This window comes from Plectropomus leopardus, chromosome 5 (assembly GCF_026936395.1).
Source record: "Plectropomus leopardus strain MGB_pleo_1.0 chromosome 5, ASM2693639v1, whole genome shotgun sequence".
Taxonomy (NCBI): domain Eukaryota; kingdom Metazoa; phylum Chordata; class Actinopteri; order Perciformes; family Serranidae; genus Plectropomus; species Plectropomus leopardus.
Genome location: NC_142180.1, coordinates 18,754,815 through 18,770,373, shown reverse-complemented (window position 1 = coordinate 18,770,373; position 15,559 = coordinate 18,754,815). Strand labels below are relative to the sequence as shown.

Below are 15,559 nucleotides of genomic sequence, written 5' to 3'. Positions count from 1 at the left end.
CACCCTGTTCCTTAAGTGTTCATTCTGCATGTCTCTTGTTGAAAAGTTCTGCACACCTTCACCAGTCAATCAGTCTACAGGATATGTTTTGGTATTCAACATGATGCGCTTTTTAGCGAATAGAAAAAGATACACTGCAATCCAATTTCACTGACCCGCCCAGTCACAGATGTTCCTTTCCCCTTGCCTCAGTGCACTTAAAACATGTGAAAAACATCAGTTTCCTCCTGAACTAACCTTTTAAACACTAAAATATTTTTTGCCGTTGACCCTTTGCACACCCTGGCATCCAAATCTACCACACACAAAGTGCCTGTGACAGCCCCATCTTGCTTTCCCATGTGGTCTCCACAATGGCCTAAAGAGGAGCAAAAAGAGTCTTGACCCCTCCTCAGCTACACTTCAAAGACTCACAGCACTCCTCCCCTCGCCTTTGTGTGGCCCTCTGACTTGGCCCTTGTGTTTTGAAAGGCGGGCCCCCATTTTTTACATTTTGTTTTTACCCCAACACACTTGCACGAACATTCCACCCCAGCTGTTCGAAGTCGCCCACCCTCCTTATTCTCCCCTTCCTTTACTTCCAAGTAACTAAGCACTAATGAATCCAGACACACTAGCTACCTCAGCTGCAACAATCAGTGGGACAAACCCCTCACAGTCTTCGGTGCCCTCCTTCCCCATCGTCCCTCCGTCTTCCCATCCGTCCATCTTCCTTTGCCTCCGTCTGCCCCCCTACTCCTCGTTAAGCTACAATGCAGCAGCGATGCTCCCACCGGTCCTGTGCAGAATGGCATAGGAACTAAAAAACGCCTCCCCATTTGTTTTCCAAGCAAACCCGCAACAGATGCTCCTTTTCAACAGATATACATACAGTGGAGAGCCTTTTGCACTCCAGATTTCCCACATTACCAACCCAAAGACTCGATGAGTTTCCTGCCTGCCTTTTTTGTTTTGTAGCAGAATGTGCCACAGACAGTGGCTGTCCCTGAGTTTTCCAACCTTTTTTCCCTCCTTTTATTTTTCTCGTACACAAAAAAATCCATTGCCCCGATGTCCTGTTTCTGTTTTTATGCGCAATGTATTGTACTTGTGTTTATTTGTATGCTTTTGAGGTCTAGCAACGGGAGCGTCGCAGCCTGTTTTTGTTAGGGGTGACTAGTGTTTAAGAGGAACTGATACAGTGGCTGAGAGGACAAACACAACTACATACTGAGAGAGCTGGAAGGGAGGGGAGGAACAGCGAGACTGAGATTAAGTAAAATCCACAGAAATGTCCATGCAGAGAGGGAGACAGCATATGAAAGAAAAAAAATCAATCTCTAAGAAAAAATCTTAGAAGAAGACCCACTCACAGACTACTCACACTCTCCCGGGGATGCTGTCCAGCCAAGTCTGAGTCACAGCATCACTGTTTTTTTACAGTGTTACACAACACATTCAGATAAAGCATCAGACATAAAGCTCCACGGAGAAAACATAAACTGTGTATTTTTGACAGTGAGTCCAGAGACAAGTGGCATATAAGTGCTACTATTAATGCCAGCGCTCTCGGTGTAAAGGTAGTTGTGGAAGCTATTGAATGTTTGAACGTAAGAGCACATTCAATTATTGATATGTGTGAGGCACGTCCTACACATACCATTATGTGCGTGCGTGTGTGTACATGTATTCTGTATTTTTCTTTGCCCTCTATGTCTGCACTTTGGTATGCAGATTTCTATGTCTCACTGTCTGTCTGTATAGCCTGTAGCATCTGTGCATCATGCATGTCTCAGTCAAGGTGTGCGTATGCCTGTCGTCACCTACCGCAAGCCGCACTCATGCTGTTGCTCAGATTTCCAATTTTCACTTTGTCTCCTTGTTTTGTATGTAACTTAGTCCATATAGCATATCATTTGTCTTCCAAAACAGATGGATCATGTAAGGGGAATTCCACTTTATTGCAAGGCTCCCCTTAGACCTGGAATGACACCCACAGAGTGTTTCATAACCATACACTGATAACAGTATACCTTAACTTTTGGAGATAATAACTCTTGTTAGCGTATTACTGTATGCTACACAGGCCCACAGCATGCCTAAACATGTTATGAACAAGCTGACATGTCCTTAGAATTAGCCTCAGAGAGCTACAAAAGACAAAAAATAAAAGCACACAAAAGCTTGTTGGGGCTACAGCATTTTAGCTAGTGCGTAAAGCTAATAATACTAAGTTTCAACCAAGGTTGGTTTCACCTTAAATTCATCAAATGTTGATAATTCAAACTCCAGCAGCATGAACTGCGCCCTCATTCCAAAGAGTCATAGTTTTGCCAAAATAATTGCAAAACATATTTCTCCTGCGGCCCTTTGGACCTTGGAGGAGGGTGATAGTGCGTCACAGACGCATTGTTTATTGTCATCTGAAAGTTAGAGTTAAAGCTTTGATTGGAAAGGACAAAGAAAATGGAGTGGATCACAAATCTTGCATAACGATTCATCTTGCTGAAAATCGATGCCAAGAAACTTGACCCTTTTTCACATGACCTACTTAATTCATTCAGGCTTGGTAAGCAGGCGCTCAGAGTGTTTGGCTACTCGGGTGTGTTGGCGGGGGATGACCTCTCTTTAAACATGCACATACACAAACAGATGCACACCTATGTACTCTCAAACAAACATACACAAAGAGGGTATACACACTCAGGCAGACAGACTCACAGTAGCACATTTAAACAAACATGCACAACCTCATATACACACACCCACAAATGCTTTGCAGCGGGTGATTTATTACACTGAACTAAATACCCATTGACACTTCATGCTTTTAGCTATCTCATTGACCTGGTCGGTGATTATCGATTCCCTCTGGTTGCTTCCTCCATCTCTCTTGCTTTTGCTGGGCCATCGTTTTAATGCCACGGCCGAGCTACGCCCATTCTCCCTCTCTCCCTCATGGCCTCTAGGGTCTTGGATGAATAGCCTTGTCTCCACCACATCCATATCACAGCCTCAATTAAGAAACACAGAGCTCATATGGAAACAACTGACTCTGGAGAGCAAATTGGTGCCTTTATGCAAGAACTTGGAGACAGTCAAATGTTTCGATGCAAACTTCAGTCCTGAGAGTACAACCATAGATATTAAATTTGTTAGAAATTTTTCTAGGCATTTAAGAGTTAAGTATTTTTGTATTTTAGGGTGGCATGGGGGCTGAGTGATGTGAAGACCATCCTGTAATAAGGTCACAGGTTCAGTCTGATGGATTTTGGTAGGAAGTCCAATGACAGCAATGCACAGTAGTACAGATTTTAAGATACAGCCTCACTCTAGCATTTATTCCTTTGTCTTGTTTTATTTTGCTCTATTTAATTGTTCTCATCATTGTTTATTAAATGTTTTAATGCATTGCCATGCCTTATGCAAACACTTTGCCTTTGTATTTGAAAGGTGCTATGCAAATAAACTTGCCAGGCATAAATGCACTCTGTTTGTCTGATAGTAAAGGGGAGCAGATCCCTCAGCACACCGGCACACGAACACGCATGTGCGCAAAGATATATTATACACACAGGAATCGTTATTTGAAGTGAAATGATTTAATCGTGGTGTCCTCATTCGAGATTGAAAATGCATTAGATTACAGTGTCTCACAGCACAGCTTTTACAGTCTAGTTTGCTTGCGCTCATTTAATGAAGCTGGTAATCAAAGTTTAGAAAATTTAATCCCATTTTATCCTGAGTAATTCACCCCCTGGGTACTGTAGTAGCATTGAAAGATGTAGGGGAGTGTAAAAACCGAAAATCATGAAGGTTAACCGGCGTCTTTATTAGAGGACGTTGCGATCATTGCTCTGTAATTGAAGCGTAATTGGTTGTGAAGCAATGTGGCTGCTACTTCCAAACAGATACGAGGTAAACATGCTGTGGTGGCTCTGTGGTGAGGAGGTGACAGGTTGCTGTAATTGAGATGAATTTGCAGTCCTCGTCCCCGGCTTTTCGCTACACTAACCAGAGATGAAAAGCGTAGCGTGGCAAAGGAAAGGGAATGTAATTGAAAATACCCCAAAAGCAACCCTTTTCTTCTTTCTCTCTAGGTCCTAATCTCTGCTGTGTTTCTTCCATTCTTTATTTGCAATGCAACTGAATGTAGCTTTAAAAGTTTCAACGCAAGGTGTCCGGAGATGGGTGAATGTGCATTACAGAAATCAGACAGATGCACTGTCAAAGACATCAGTACTTTTCTACAGCCTCTAACCTGTTTATCTTTTTTTCTACTCTCTTTTCAGTGGGAAGAGGTGAGTGGCTATGATGACGCCATGAACCCCATCCGGACGTACCAAGTCTGCAATGTACGTGAGCTCAACCAGAATAACTGGCTACGCAGTGACTTCATCCCACGAAAGGATGTGCTGCGTGTGTATGTGGAGATGAAATTCACAGTGCGTGATTGCAACAGCATTCCCAACATCCCCGGTTCCTGCAAAGAGACCTTCAACCTCTTCTACTATGAGTCTGACTCAGACTCGGCCACAGCCACCAGCCCTTTCTGGATGGAAAACCCTTATGTCAAAGTGGACACTATTGCCCCAGATGAGAGCTTTTCCATGCTTGAGTCTGGGCGGGTAAACACAAAAGTCCGAAGTTTTGGGCCATTGTCCAAAGCCGGGTTCTACTTGGCCTTCCAAGACCTTGGTGCTTGCATGTCGCTCATCTCAGTGAGGGTCTTTTACAAGAAGTGCTCGACCACCATCGCCAACTTTGCTGTTTTCCCAGAGACAGCAACTGGGGCTGAGGCAACTTCCTTGGTGATTGCGCCAGGAACTTGTGTTCCCAATGCCCTGGAGGTGTCTGTGCCATTGAAACTTTATTGCAATGGAGATGGCGAGTGGATGGTTCCTGTCGGAGCCTGCACTTGTGCATCTGGTTTTGAACCAGCCATGAAGGATACCCAGTGTCAAGGTGAGTGTTTTCACATTGGTATTTTTGGTCAGTCCAGGATTTTATTGGACAGTGTTTGATGGTAGATTAATGTAAAGGTTAAAGAGAAACTTCAACAGGGTACATGAGATTCAAGCACTATTTTAGCAGCTGAACAGACCCCAGGCAAGTCCATGAATCTTTACAAATCTACAGAGCATGTGCGCTATTCTGAATCTTATTCCACAGTTACTTACCCTACTGGAAGATGGTGGTAGGGTTGGGGGGATTTCCCTATGGTGATCAATAATGTATCACATTATTACTGCTGAAAAAAGTTACATTTGCATTTTCGGCACACAGTATCTTATGGTTCTATGCAGGGTGAATTACAATGAGCAAGCAGTAAGAGGGTCAAAGTCTTGCTGAAGGACGCTTTATCTTGACAAACGCCTGTTGTGGACACAAACCGATTGCTGGGGAGATTGAACCTCTATTGTTTGGGCTACAGGTTACAGCCTCTATCACTAGATTGTCCAGCTGCCACTTTAATATGTGCCATTTATGTGCCTTGTATTCTTCGACACATGAATCCAATGACTACAAGGTAGAATAATACATGCTATGACAGCGTCAGCAGGCAGCCTGTTTGTTCCTCTGACCTCAGTTTTGCCTGGCAGCTGGTTGCTAAATAAATGGAAATGCAGGGGAGGCTGTCTGTTTCTGAGAGGCCTTATGATGGTTTGAGGTCTGATGGAAAACATGACAGGTTCACAGGGGTTGAGAGCAAGGTGAATTTAAACAGCAAGGTCCCGAATGAAATAGAGTGCAGGTGACAGCAGGAGGAGAGAGAGGGATAAATGGAAATTGTGAGTGTGTTGAGGGGTATGGGGGCGTAAAATTAGGCTTAGGATTCGTAGGTCAAATGGAGACGGCAAAATGAGGGAGCGAAGGGACCCGGCAGGTTTATTGATCGGCTGGGTGCCTGTGCATGTATACAGTTTGTGTGTGGTTTGCCTGCCCAGGTTTAGAGGGATTATTCTTCTTTTTATAGCAAAAAAAAGATGAGACTGAGAAGACCTTTAAGTTCACACACTAGTGATCCAGCAGGGAGTGGGTGGATACTTTACACTGGCAGCTTCTGGCAGACCCTGAATATGTGTGTTCACCTTTAGACGAAGAGTGTACATGTATGTGTGAGAGCATAGTAAATCTAAAGGATGGTGTATGTGGTTAAAAACTCATTTGTTTGCTCCTGGCAGCTCAAGGTTAAAGCCCTGGCGACTAGGCCCTAATAAAACGTTCTCTAATCAAGCGTCACTGGAAACCACATGGGATAAATCCCCCTCTCTTCTCTTCTCACTTCAGTTCTCCTTAGGTCCACTCACTATACTCATTTCTCATTACCTTTTTACCATGATTCTTGCTTTCTCTGCTTTCTCTGCTTTTCTGTCCCCATTCCAACATGCAGCATCCAACATCGTTCCCTCTCCCTTTTTGCTGTACTAGCCATTACCTCTCCTTCCTGTGCTTTCCTAATCTGAAGGCTGCTGCTCTCATTAATACGCCACAAGAGCTACACTAAGGATGCCTGCATTAATATTAATCGATGAGCCTTTTTTGTTGCCTTTCCACTCGTTTACTGCCCATTTTTTACCTCGAATGTTCTTTTCTTTTTCCTTCATGCTCCACACTTTCCAATTTCAGCATACATTCTAATCAGTTTCTTAAGCTCTATGTTCTGCATGAACATAGAGCTTAGGATAAGACACAGGGGAGAGGGGAAAGAGGGGAAAAAAGCGCCTGCAGGATTAGCTTTTTCTATGCCTCCACCTCTTCCACTGCTCCCTCCCTTTTTCTCTTGCCCCTTGTCTCTCTTTCTTCCCCATTCTTTAGCGTATCCTCTGAGGGGAGCATTGATAAAAGGCAGAGGATGACCCCCTTACTCACTGGAAGTGATTGATCAGCACTTTCAACCCTATTCTGAAAAAAAAAAGCTTCTGTTAATGGGAATGCTCCATCAACATCTTTCATTAGGCCAACATGTTCAAAAACTAACACTGTCATCCCATGGAAGTTGAGAAATTGCTTGTACTTTGGTATAACTTAAACAAACTTGGATTGGTCAAATCAAAGAAGTTGTTCTCCCACCTGGTAAAACTCGAGGTCATTTCTTATCTGTTTATCAAACAGTACTTCCTGTTAGCTGGCGGTGTGGATGACTCTGATTAATGGTGGAAGAACAAACACACTCAGTGCTAATGTACACGGTGCAGTCATCTGGCGATTTTGTGCTAATATTGAACTTTCAAAAAAAAACAAAAAACAGGCGAACAGCAAGAGCAGGAAGTGGTCTGCTGTAAATTTGACCTCCAACCCTGGTTGTTTTTAACAGGGAGTGAAAAACAAACGCAGGAGCTATGGTGATGATTACCATTCAGAGGAACAAACACAGCAGTGTGTCCTTGACATTGACGAGCAACGCGCTGGTGGGTCAGCTAATCAACTGGCCCCTGTAAACTTTGCCTGTCTTACCTGCTCTCGTCTTTTTTTATTAAGCACTGCGGCAAACTCATTCATCTTTTAACGAGACTGTTTATCAAAGATATGGAGCCTGCCAAAGTGTTCTGGATCATGGTACCGCTGTCAGTGTTTCGCTGCACGTCTGCAACTGATCACCTGAGTTATAAACTTCCAAACAGCAGCTATAAATGGAGATAGGGCATTCACAAAGGCCAGCAGTGTTTTCATCTGATTAACTAGGCTTTAACCAAGAGAGAGCCAGTTTAGAGTGAACTATGTCAAAGGTGGTTTTGTGTCAGTCTGTAAAGGGAGCGATCTCACAGGCCAAAGCATCAAAACGCTGAGCACACTGGAGTGTGGAGTGACTTGTGGCCAGGAGAGTGTGCTTATGTTTACATGTATCTTTGTACAGTTGTGCCCAGACCCATGTTTGTGTACACCTCAGCATGTGTTGTGTGTGCCTCTCAGATTCTCTCTGTGTATGTTTATATGTGTTTCATAATACAGATGAAAGCACCATGCCAGCGTTTTGGCTCTGAGGGTCGTGTATGTAATGTGGGTTGACAGTCTCATCGTGTGAGCACGGGTTTATACAAACAGCTACATGCTGCTCAAAAACCCTATCTCCTTTCGCCACTACAGTTTGTAGAAGATGCACTCTCCATTAGGGGGAAAAAGGGAACATGTAGGGAACAAATCCAGTGTATGTGCACACATGTATATAAACAAGCACATGCTGAACACATCAAATGAGCTGTTTTTACCAGTGAGCTGGAATAGTGTTACCATAAAATTATCCACTATAGTTAAAGCAGCATTATTTAGCTTTTTCACCTCTAAAAATAGCCGTTATGAAGTGGAACAGTCTAATCGTACACCACTCTCAACAGGGAGAATGGTGCCTATCCCATTCACACAGAGTGCCCTGGTCACCTGCTTTCAGCGTTATGTAACTTGGCCAGCAGGCCACGGTTCTCTCATGAGCAGTGCGTACGGCTTTACAGCACAATGTCACACACTAGTTGTCAGCTAAAAAGAGGCCAGTTAGCTTGTCTCATTACGTCTCTGATGGTGTCGATCTTAGAGTAAGCCTTATGAATAAGGAACCTAACAGACCTGTCTCAACTAGCATGTAATAAATAACCCTCTCCAATTCTGCCGTTTAGCCACAGCCAAAAGACGTCATGGCCACAGTTTACCTGAATACAAACATATTCTACATGCAAATAATTTGCAAACAATGTGTTGTAGACACTAGCAGTCATATTTGCGCAAAATCCAGTAATATTACTGAATGTTTTCAGTCAGCATGGTTCTTTTGCCTCTCACAGTGTCTTCGCCGGTTCTGCATTCCTTAACTTGTCAACAAATGCATGTTGTCCATGAGGGAGAGGCGTAACAGCGCTATATGTGTGTACAACAGTGGTGTTGCACTCAGAGACCTTCTGTAGGCACCAAAGTGTATGAACCCTATTTGCTACATAATGTGACTTTAAGACATGACATCCTGCTGTGAAGGACTGCATGCTAAAGCTAAAGATATATGAAAGTTAAATTCAGTATTTACTTTCCGGGACGAGAAAATGTTTGGAAAATGTGACCCACACAAATGTAATATAAATATAGCAAAAAAAATGTTTTACCTTAATTATAAAGACTTTTCTTTCTCCATTTGTTCTTTCTTTTGCCATTAGCTTGCAGCCCTGGTACCTTCAAGTCTAAACAGGGAGACAGCTTCTGCTTGCCTTGTCCAGCCAACAGCCGTGCCAGTTCAGGGGCATCTAGCATTTGCTCCTGTCGAAACGGTTACTACCGCTCAGACACAGACTCTCCTGATTCCCCCTGTACCAGTAAGTAAAGATTGCTTTCAACTGAATGAATAACATCAGCATGTTTTTATTTGTTTGTTTTCTTACTGATAATGTGAGATGCTGTTATTATAATCCCTTTTAGAGCCAGACAGATATAGATTTATACCTCATATTCAGGCAGTAATCGAATGTATTGTTATCTATAAAGCAAAAATTCTTAACTGTGAATGTCCTCCCAAACTTCAGTTTTTGAATTTTGTCCTTAATGGCTGATAAAATCCCTCAGGAGGACATTCCCACCATGCCACACAGATGGCAAACAAGTCTGCTTGCTTTCCCAATGATATTCGAAACGTTATCAACCAACCCCCTCCCCCGCCCACCTCTGCTGGGAAGTCTATCTGTTGTTGATGCAGCCATTCAGAGAGACAGTGGAGGAATTTTTCTAGTAGCAGTGCCTTAGTTAACAGCAAACACGCACACGTAGGAGCTAATTCATTGGTGAAGAGAGAAGAAGATCCTTTTTTCTGTTGCTGGGGTGGGGGGCTGATTCTCCCACAGTGCAGCGAGAGATAAGGCTCCGGTAATTGGATAAGAATTGCCAAGGCTCTGCCAATAGTTTGTCTCACTGTTCCCCCCCAGCACTTCACACACAGACACACAGTGGAAATGAGCATGCAATTCAAATTTGAACTCCTGTCCTTTTATTTTTTTAAGAACTGATGGAACAGACTCTTGTTATTTGGAAGAAAAAAATGTTCTAGTTAATGCATGAAAAATGTACTAATACTACAGCACAAGGGAGATTCTTGGGTCATGAATTGTGCGAATAGCAGCAATGGAATAATGAATGTATGTGTGTATAATGATATGTAAACTGTGTTTTGCAATATGAATCTCTGGCTATTGTCAGCATGTCTCTGTACTGTCACCAAGACAAATTTCTTAACACCTATTGTGCATGGAGATTAAATTTGCTCTCATTCCAAACCTATTTTCCTCATCTCATCCACGCTTTACCTCCCTTTTGCAGCTGTTCCTTCTGCACCACGCAGTGTCATCTCCAGTGTGAACGAAACCTCGCTCGTGCTGGAATGGAGCGACCCACGTGACCTGGGAGGCCGTGAAGACATCTTCTACAACGTCATCTGTAAGAAGTGCCTGCCTGAGCGGGGAATGTGCTCCCGGTGTGACGACAACGTTGATATCTCACCGCGCCATCTGGGCCTGACCCAGCGCCGCGTGGCTGTCCGTAACCTACAGGCCCACACCCAGTACAGTTTCGAGATCCAGGCGGTCAACGGTGTTTCCAACAAGAGCCCCTATGCACCTCAGTTCTCTGCAGTGAATATCACCACAAATCAGGCCGGTAGGTGCAGCTGCAGCCCCGTGGCTTACCTGTCAAAGATCAATATTGAACTTGTTGGCATTGCCGACTTTCAAAGGCTGGAAGAAGATACAAAAGAATGTTAGAGAATACGTTCTGCGCTTAAGAAGTAGAGATCAATTTCTTGTGTGCATGTAGGAGTGTGTTACATATTTTCCCTTTGAACAGGGATTGAGAAAGAAGACATTCTTCTGAATGAGCTTAGAAAGGGACCTTTTTCACACGCCCACAGCTTGCTCTGTACTAACACTGCTGCAAATAGCAATAGCGAGGCAGTGTGTATTCAAAGTGTTGAACCCTCAGTATTCTAGCTGCCCACTGCTTCCAACCCACCACTCCTCCAGCCCACAGCAACAACAGTAACTAGGCCAATAAGTGCTGAGATAAAATAAAATATTTTGTGTATAAAAGACTGATACACAGCTAATTTATAAACAGAACAATTACATAGTAGTAATGACAAGCTATTGCTTATATATCTCACAACTTTGAGATATAAAGTGTAAATTAAATCTAAGGGTTAATGATTTTGGATTAAAATAGGCACAGTAGATAGGTATGTGGGTTGGTAAGTGGTTATGTAGGCAGATTAATCTTTTTTGCAATTACTTACTGATATTTGGCAATTTCAGTTGGTTCAATTTACCTCAAATAACCTCAGTGCTATTGAGCTTACTCTGAACTTCAGTTGTTGTGGGTTGGTCTTTGTTAAGGTTCTCCCAGGGCTCTTATGTTGTGCCTTGGATGTGTTTAGTCGCTATGTCAAATTTGCTAGCTCTGCAGGCTTAAACAACACCAAAGATTATCCCTTTCTCCTTCCTTCCCCCATCATTTATCTCTTCTCTCCATGGCCTTGTCTTCCTCACCTCTAACCTCCTAAAAGATGCTTTAGGAATGCCTTCTGTTTGTGGGCCTAGGACCCAAAGGCCCTACAGGGCCCCACGTGAGGGCTTCGTTGTTTAACAAGGGGTTCACCACTGGACTGACAGGGACCAATGTCCATCTTTGGATGCTTGGGGTCAGTTGGATGCAAAATAAGAGGTGAAGGTAAAGGAGGGGGCAAGAGAGCATCAACTGTGATCAGATTATCCCCTGGTGTTGTCCCAAGACCATCCCTGCATGTGCATTCACCTTTTAAGAACCAAAATAAATACTAGGGCGGTGATAAGCCCCAGGGGCCACCTCCATGGTTACTTCAATGTCTTCTCCCGGAGGAGGGCCCCTAATCCCCTGGCTGGAGTAACCAGGGGATCTGCCTAGAAAGCATTGTCTTCTGGGGGAGAAAGAGAGATGTGGTGGGCCTGAGCGGATGGCATGGAAGGGAAAGAAGCAGGAGAGGGAAGGTTTGGAGAGCAAAGAGAAAGAGAGAGAGAAACAGAAGGATGTCTGGCCACAAACAGGGGGTGGGGTGGGGTGGTGGGGGGGTGACTGGGGATTAAAAAGCTTGAAGGAGGGGTGGGAGACCGAGGCTGAGCAGACATGTAGGTCTGCAGTGTTGAAAAGGAAGATGAAAAGTGAAGAGCTGAAGAGGACAGGGGAGTTTAAGGTGACTGGTGTGAGTGTAGGAAAAAGTGAAGTTTTGAAGAGAAGTTACAGTTGGAGATAGACAGTTCAAGTTATGAAACAAAAGTGATGGAGCAGACTGAGAGAAGGTAGTGAGTCAGAGGTGCAAAACAAGGCTAAACTTAGAAGAGAGGAAAGAGAGACAGGGAGACAGACAGCAGTTGGCCATTAATAGGCACATGAGAACAAAGCATGAAAAGCTCAGGTGGGTGGAGTGCCAGTGTGTTTTAAGCTCCTTGGTGAGTGTGTGTCCAGGAACCATGCATGTAAGACTACTTGTATACTTGTGTGCATTTTATATAAATAATGTAATCTATATAGTGCACACACATTTTTTCACGTGGTAACAGTATGCTCAGTACATATGGTTTCTTGAAAACTAGAAACAGAGGAAGACATGACTGTTCCCAAACACTTCCTCGAGAGTTTGGAGCCAAAATGCAGCAGTAATTCAACAGGCATGCAGTAAAACGAAAAGTGAAAAGTCTAAGACTGTATGTGTACTTGCCCTTAAGCTTGCCTACAGTTGGTGCATGGTTGAAGGAACTGCATGTACCAGAGACTTATCCATCAGTTTTGCAGTTTGATTCTCTTGTCACAGGAGAATTAGACATCCCCTCTCCCTCCCTGAGGACTCTGGGGGGGAGAATTTGAGCATTAGTGGGGAATGGTTCTGCATACTAACTATTGGCCAAAGCTGTTCACAAAGCCCACAGCCTAAGACTTTGTATTTGGGCTTCTGTGGACATACAAAGGGTGTAGAACTTGAAAAGGCATAACATAGAAAACAATAAATAAAACGGATTTTCCTTTATTTATTTTGCCCTGTGTAGCTCCGTCTGCAGTGCCCACAGTTCACCTGATGGCAGCTACAGCGAGCACCATGAGCCTATCCTGGCTGCCTCCAGAGAAACCCAACGGAATCATTCTGGATTATGAGATTAAGTACCATGAGAAGGTAAGCAGCAATGTAAGTCAACACCTCTAATTCAATCCAATTTCATTGACTTGCATGGTCTTCGTTACATCTGTGTTTCTGTAAATTTGGAAAACAATGCCTCCGCTGATAAACACATGGTTGCAGTGAGGCAAGTCACCATTTTCCAATCTTAGCTTGTGTGATCATCCTCTCCTACTTGTTCCCCTCTTCCCATCCCTCGATCCCTCGTTCCTTTTTCTCTCTTTCTTTGCTCCCAATCCTTTCCCATATTTCTATTATGCTTTGCCCTTTTCTGTACCCCTAATTCCATTTCTCCCTCTTGCCCTCCCTCTTATACCCTGTCCTCTCTCAATCCATGCATTAGAAAGTTTCTGCATTTTCCAGGGGCCCAGAGAGTTGTGGCTGGATCTTCCTCGGGGAGAGAACAAAGACACACAGTGTATATCTGCTCTGTGTGTTGTCACATCCTTCTCCCGTTGGATTAACACACCGGCTACTATCTGTCTCTCTGTCTCTCGCTCTTGTCTTAATATTTTTCATCCCCCTGCTTGGTTAGACTGGTCTGCCATGTAAGAGAGGATAGAGCATCAGAGAGGGGATTATGATCAATGGCACAACACAGGGGGCTGAAATTTGGTATTGTTTTCATCACCGACTTTCTTTGTCTCTACAGGATCAGGGGGAGGCCATTGCCCATACCATGACTGCACAACGGAGCAATGCCCGCATCGAAGGTCTTAAGGCTGGTACACCTTATGTGGTGCAGGTCCGCGCCCGAACAGTGGCCGGCTACGGCCGTTACAGCAGCCCGGCCGACTTCAGCACCAACCTGCAAAGTATGTTCCTCCTATACCTACTTCATTACCCAGGGATATATTGGGATATTTATGGCTTAGCAGCAATACCTCGAGAATAGTGCTATGCTTAAGCTTATGAACATAATGGAGGCTCAAAAGCTTATCGAGCCAGGAGCTACTTTGCCTATTTTTCATTGAAAAGACTGAAATCCTTATAGAGAAAATGACTTATGATTTGGCGAAAATCTACCATTTCCTAGCAATCAGTCAAAGTATCAGCCTCAGTCTTGCTCTACATCATACTCATCATTAGTGTAAGTGAATAGTCTTTCAGTCTTCATACACACATTCATTAGTCTCAGGTTGCTCTGTATTATGCTTAATACAGCCTGAAGAACACAAGGGCATGGTTCCCTATATAAGCATACACTTATGACGTGGGCGTGAGAGGCATACAAGCCTACGGTTTGACTCATGGCAGAGCACACAGTGGCACAGTCTTCAGCTATACATATGACTTGTGTGGGTGTATGTTTGACGAGTTGGCCAAGTAACCACTCTTTCTTTTTGACCTTAAAGCCGACCCTCCAAAGTCATGGCAGGAGCAGCTGCCACTCATCGTGGGATCAGCAACCGCCACCTTGGTCTTCATCATTGCAGTTGTGGTCATTGCTATTGTCTGCCTCAGGTCAGAATATAACTCCTCTCTCATCCTTTCAGAAAGACAGAACACGTGAAAGATGTGGCAAAGCATGTCTTAAATGACTCATGTACTCTGTAGTATACAAAGCATTGAAGACATACAGAAACATTTATGTAAAATATTTTTCCTTCAAGTTGAAAAAAAATTCAAGCTTCAAATGTCAACTTTGTTTGCATGTCCTCCAAACCACCGCAGAACAGTCTCAGTGGACTGCTGTGCCACCTGTGAGGCTGCTGAATGCCAGATTAGCCTTCTGAATCTGTGAATAGTAAACAACTTTGGCCAAAATGCTACTTTGCTCACTGGACACAGCATGGTGGAACAGCTGTTGGGCCTGATAGGCCTGTCCTCATGGCCCAGCGCTCAGAATCAACTGTGCGTTTGCCCGACCACAAAGAACCCAGATGCGCCCCTGTCTGCTGAGCCCAATTGACTGGGAAGATGCGAACGGCTGCTCACACCTTTCAAAACGTCTGACACTACATCAGCTGGGTCTAACCACACTCGTTTATCCTTATACCACTCATTTGTCAGACAGCAAATGCAGTGCATGTGTGTATACGTGTGAAAGGTTGGCACCCACCACTGACTAGCGCCCACAGGGTTCCCTTCGCAAGCCAGTTCAGGCAGTGGCTGACAAGCGTGGGCATCGGTCACGCTAGACTGAATAATAATCTCCCTTGCTCCCCCACCTCTCCCTCTTGCTTCTTCTCTCTCTTCTATTTTCACACCGCTACATTGTGTCTCTCTCAGGGTCTTGGCTTAACTACTGCGCTGACTGCCACAGAAGAAGGAGAAAATAGTTGTAATACAAAACGAAACACTTCGGCATATTCCGGAACTGAATTAGAATTTAAAATAAGATGCAAATCACCATCGGGTATTATTGCCCTGGTTACTGGTTAGACAACAAAGGAAGCATATTAACATGTA

The 15,559-nt window shown here is 44.0% G+C and overlaps 1 protein-coding gene across 8 annotated transcripts in view; it reads left to right on the top strand.

Moving 5' to 3' along the window:
- Positions 1 to 15,559, top strand: part of ephb3b (eph receptor B3b) — an 86,852-nt gene that overhangs the window by 33,353 nt on the left and 37,940 nt on the right. For 6 of the 8 annotated variants that reach the window (XM_088077662.1, XM_088077659.1, XM_088077657.1 and 3 more), the window contains exons 3-8: positions 4,272 to 4,944; positions 9,120 to 9,275; positions 10,270 to 10,605; positions 13,020 to 13,156; positions 13,800 to 13,962; positions 14,503 to 14,611. In XM_088077662.1, the coding sequence (XP_087933788.1) occupies positions 4,272 to 4,944; positions 9,120 to 9,275; positions 10,270 to 10,605; positions 13,020 to 13,156; positions 13,800 to 13,962; positions 14,503 to 14,611 (1,574 nt within the window). The remainder of the gene's footprint in view (positions 1 to 4,271; positions 4,945 to 9,119; positions 9,276 to 10,269; positions 10,606 to 13,019; positions 13,157 to 13,799; positions 13,963 to 14,502; positions 14,612 to 15,559) is intronic. The other 2 variants (XM_088077660.1, XM_088077656.1) reach the window with 1 other exon arrangement.